Below are 5254 nucleotides of genomic sequence, written 5' to 3' on the forward strand. Positions count from 1 at the left end.
TCAGAGAACCGCAATCGTAAGCCAGCGGCGTTAGAGGCTAGGTGTTCCGCTCACTGCGGCTCGAGAGAAATGCATGATTGCCATCTCAGCGTGGTCCGTGGCCGGTGAGAAGCTGTTTAATTACGCCCACTGATGAAGGGTTATCCATGATGATGGATTGATAAGTGCACGAGGTTACACAGTTTTCATAGGATGCTTAGACCGTAAAGGCTAGCTCCACGGCCTATCGCGGCTTCTGGGCAGTCCAAATGTTCCTTTTCTCAGGGATACGGCAGCCGACCGAATCTGTCCAGGCACAGGGCGGCATCACTAACCTACCCAATCGGGGCGAACACTTTACCACGTTTACTTTGCTCGGTACCTGAAATACACACACCTGGTCTCAGTTCCCCTCGAATAACCCTCACCACCATCTCACATCGCCGTCAGCATGGTCGTCCTCGCCGCCTCCATCTGCACCCGCGGCGGCAAGGCCCTGCTGTTCCGCTCATTCACGGAGATCGTTTTCTTGCTAGTCACACTCTTCCCCTTCACGCAACATTTGAAAGACTCCTATTGCTTCCTGTGCTTTGCGCGAATGCACATTGAAATACCTCTTCTTTGCCCGCCTCAAGCGAAATCCTCCCTAGCTTGCCATCGATGTTAATAGTAAGAGTGCCATTCCAAATGCAGCAGTTCGCCGTACCTCTGGAGCTCTTCTGAAGCCAGTATAATAACAAATTCTGAAGGTGCTCGTCGTAGAAGTTATGAAGCTACATTTCGTCATGTACAGATAGACTGAGAAAACATGGGTGACAGAAGTACGTCTTCGGATCCCCAACAGACCAGACACGGGCCAGACGAGAAAGGTAATGCGCTTCGCGGCCACTAACACGTCTTCTAAGGACACTCGTCAGAGGCATTTCTCCCTCCGGAATGACGAATTTCGTCCCGGGAGGGGCCTCTACAAGCTGAACAGGCATGTAATTAAAGAGACAAGGGGCCTCTAAAGCTAGTTTCAACAAAGCCATGGAGGAGACTGCATATCGCCCCAATCTTAAAGTCCTGCGGGCCCAACGGGGCAACTGCTGCCCATCAGTGGTTAATGCGGTCTTCAGGTGTTTCAGATGAGTTCTTTTAGCTTCCAGAGCCCGCTGAATATGACTGACTAGGCTTTCGGGGTTAAGATCCGGTGGCAGCTCTCGTATAGTCAAGATGTGTGTAACCCATTCCAGGGTGCCTTGATCATCAATGCGTCCATCATACCGTCACCCGATCGCACGGACGAGAAGAAACAAAGAATATCAGCTTCCACCGCCGCTTGTCGGGCTTCGAAGACCTGCCGGTGGCCATCGGGGAGGTCAGTCGGCTATTGGGCATCAAGGGAGCTCATAGCGAAGGAGGGCCAGCATTTGCTTCCGATGTGCTTCGTATTGAGGGCCGTGGCCCTGTGGGCGTGCACCTTAGTATCGTCAATGTTCCTGGCTTGATCTCTGTGGCCAACGAAGAACAGACCGACGATGACGTGGAAACGGTACAAGGATCGTGGATGGCTATATTTCCGACCGCCGGAGTATTATACTCGCAGTGGTGCAGGCTGGAAATGATATCGCCAACCAAAGCATCATCAAGAAATCTCGTTCTTTTGATAAAGACGGAGAGAGGACAGTGGGCATCATCACGAAACCAGACCTAATCAACCAAGGTTCAGAGAAGCGCATTGTCCTACTGCCATCAAACAAAGACACTACGGAACTGAAGCTGGGATTTTTCTTGGTGAAAAATCCGGCCCCGAATGAGCTAACGAAAGGCATTACACCTCAGCAGAGACAAAAGGACGAGATCCAGTACTTTCACACCCCTCCATGGAAAGAGCAGTCCCTCGATCCCGCACGACTAGGTATCGTTGCGTTACGAACATATCTACAGCAACTTTTCGATCGACACATCGAGAAAGAACTGCCCAAAGTCCGACACGATGTGCGCGAGCTGCTTCATAAGACTGAAGCTGATCTGGCGACCATGAGCGAGGAACGTGATAGCGCTTTGAAAATGCGCATGTTTTTAACTCGCTTAGCCATGGCGTTCGACCAGCTCGTGGCCTCAGCACTGAATGGGACCTACGACGATGTCGACATGACGTTCTTCAATCTTCACGAGAAACATACGTCTCACCTCTTGTGGGCCACTGTTCAGAACTTGAACACCAAGTTCGCCGACACCATGAGAGATCGTGGCGCGAAACCGCGCGTTGTGGTCTCCTCGGAGGATAACTATTCCGACACGGAACTAGCTGAGGATGATGACGGTCAGATACTGGTGTCAGAGAACGACATGAAAAGACGAGGTAGATTTCGCACCAGCTCGGGTTTACACAATGAAGCTTACTGTCTATACTGTATACGGCAAAGGCTACAATATCCGCATCATAGGGTGTTGTACTATACAGTACAGAATGATACACAGTCACAGTATGTTTCAGGTTTATACACCCGCAGTAATCGGGGGTATATTGATTTTACCTATTTGTGGCGCTGACGGAAGGTGACATCCGTAGCCTCCTCGAACTGAAAAGGTCCGTCACACCACGCGTTCTCATAGTTTCGTATGACCAGGGATGGGCTGTCGGCTCTTATATCCGCATTTAGTACGTTTCAGAACGTCACGACGAGACTGGAGTGGGATCTCAGTAGGATATACGACCGCTTATTGTGGTGTCTTCCATGCTCGTCGGGGTTGACGAGTACGTCCATGCTGATTTAACCTTCTACTGTACCTCATTAAGTACGTCGTACATAGTTATGTTGATATTTTGCTCTGTCAGAGCTCCGTGCTCAAAGGAAGTGCATCGCCGGATAAATCTTCCGTTCTCATTTAGTATTCCCGTCGTTCTGTGGCTATGTGTGTGCGCGTGTGTGTGAGAGAGAGAGAGAAAGGGAGAGACGTGCGTCGAAGGGTGTCAAACTCTGAGGTAAGATGAAAGGGCAATATCGGTCGCAAAGGAACCGCAGATAATAGACTCTTCAATGTATCACGAAAGTAGTCGCTGGAGGCGTACATGTTGTCTCTTATCGGAAACTCTCGACTTAATATAGATCTATCTGTTTGAGTGGTACGAGCGTACTGAATAAGGTGTCCTACAAACCTCACTCTAGGGCATATACGCTATATACAACTTTCTTCATGGCTGAGGGCTGTTCTATCGCTTATACATCTTGAACAGCCGCATTACCATATGTTGATAGTGTTTATGAGCGATCATCTGTCTTCAATAGGAGACAAATCACTGACAATATTATTATTCGATCAGGGGCTGGTGTAATAGCTCGTTCCTCACGGTGCGAATCCTAATGCTTACATCTCTCTATATGCTATCTAGAGTCACCGGCCTAACCGGCATATGGGACATCGACATTTTTCCCTTCTCCAATACTGTTGGCCGTAGTGGACAGTGATTTCTTCCGCATCATAAATATTTTCTTCGGCAACGATTGCCATCCTAAACTTCCCTGATACCCTCATGCCCTTGAAGCGGGCCAATGGGTCACAACTGTGATTGAACAGTCGAGAGATATTGCCGGACTCAGCACAGTTAATCTGGGCGACTGTGGGCTCGCCAGGGATATCGCCCCGGCCCACCTGTATACATTGACCATTGTCGTACGTATCGGGAGGCGCTAATGTCCCCGTAAGGAAGGCGATAATGGTGCCCTTCGAATACGCGATTTGGCCCACTTCCTTCGCGACGGCTTGCAGACCTCGATTTTCGCCCCCATATTTGTCGTTATAATTCCGAATGCGAGGCGGTGTCTCGTGACGAGTGGCGGCGCAATGGCAATTTCTCTCATGGCACAGGTCGCACGGGCAGTTGCTCTGATGACACAACTTGCACGGAATCCCTCCAGAAGGAGGCAGGGATGTTGGGTCAACCGGCCACGGTGAGTCGTTGGGCCAGTCTTCAGGTCTGGGCCACTCTGGATATGCACCAGGATCATATATGTTTTCGTCCTTTGCTGGGAAGTCTTCCAGAATGGAGACCAACTCTCCGTCCGAAACTTTGTCCAATGATACGCTCAGGTTTGCCCAGATGAAGTCGACATCGTCTGCCGCGGGATCCAGGGAGTGTTCAAATGCTCTCCCCGCGACGCAGAGAGCGGGCATATACTCGGTCTTCAGATGAGAAAGTAACGAGGCAAAGTCTCCTTCGTCGAGGTTGAGCCCAAGATGTGGGAGAAAAGCTAAATTTTTGCGTTTCGAAGGGGATGAAGCAAAGGATACCTGGAAACGCCATGCAGTATTCCCGCCACTTCGCCCCCTGAGTTCGATGGTACTGGCACTGGCGGCGGTTCATCCCCGTGCGCTGAAGAATTTTTGCAATGACAGCTGGGTCACTCCTTAGACGGCCTTGGTTGATCTCGTCGATATGATCGGCAAGACGGACTTGGAACAACCGAGTAAGGAAGTTATGAAAGGCAGTCTTGCGTGAAAGCATACTGAGGAATTTCACATCGTTCTCGAGCATTTGGGCCGGATCTTGGATCCGAAGTTGTCTTTTGGACGCATTTGTGGTGAGATATAATCGTATCGCTGTGGGTTCGGGGTCTCGACGACCGTGGACAATATCGAGGAACTGCTGGATTGCGTCTCTACTCCGAATAGCCGTCACCATCCGTGAGACTAGATCGTTGCGGATCTCAGTTTCAGTCATTACCGTATCGGCTGAACTGTGCATAGTCTGAATCGTCGTCTTTTTGCGAGAGTGCTGCTGGATCGGCGCGTCTCTAGGCCTCTTTCGGGGTCTGGCCTCCTGCTTGTTCATCCTAAGTTCGTTCGCTGTCGCTTTACCGTCCCGGGTCGGCGCACGGTTTCTACCTAGCCGCTCGCGTCCTTGAGACTGTATCGAGTCGTGAACTGGCTGTGAAACTTCGTCGCCTTGCTCGCGCTGTGGCTCATTCGGGGCACGGAACTCCAAAAACGCATTTGGGATAGGAAATCCATCGCAATTGGGGCTGCATTCAGAGTAACCTTCGATGCTCCAACCAGGGTGGCCATAGTTCACGGCTTCGGCAACGGTGGGGCCAACGGTACCACCTTGATGGTAGCTGTCGCCCCACACCACGACCACCTCCCGCGCACGTTGGACCAATGTGACAAAGGAAGCACCCATGGCTCTGAGCTTTGACCGCGGAATCCAGCGCGAAGCGTGTCGTACTTTCTGTTCACATTTCCCGCGTTTCACTTCGTTTTCGACGAGGTAGCCATCTTTCCGAGCCAC

The 5254-nt window shown here is 51.0% G+C and overlaps 2 protein-coding genes across 2 annotated transcripts; one reads left to right on the forward strand and one right to left on the reverse strand.

Moving 5' to 3' along the window:
* Positions 1-787: 787 nt before the first annotated feature.
* On the forward strand, positions 788-2517 carry PV06_11195 (uncharacterized protein; the record flags this gene model as incomplete). The annotated part of the gene is made up of 3 exons (XM_016412824.1): positions 788-800; positions 1215-1552; positions 1576-2517. The coding sequence occupies 3 exons, from the start codon at positions 788-790 to the stop codon at positions 2515-2517; spliced, it is 1293 nt and encodes a 430-aa protein (XP_016256824.1).
* A 774-nt stretch (positions 2518-3291) lies between these two features.
* PV06_11196 (uncharacterized protein) lies at positions 3292-5242 on the reverse strand (the record flags this gene model as incomplete). The annotated part of the gene is made up of 1 exon (XM_016412825.1): positions 3292-5242. A coding segment is annotated over one exon (1137 nt), but the record flags the coding sequence as incomplete, so codon positions are not given.
* Between the last annotated feature and the right edge of the window lie 12 nt (positions 5243-5254).

The sequence above is a fragment of the Exophiala oligosperma genome (genome assembly GCF_000835515.1).
Source record: "Exophiala oligosperma strain CBS 72588 unplaced genomic scaffold supercont1.21, whole genome shotgun sequence".
In the NCBI taxonomy this organism is placed as follows: Eukaryota; Fungi; Ascomycota; class Eurotiomycetes; order Chaetothyriales; family Herpotrichiellaceae; genus Exophiala; species Exophiala oligosperma.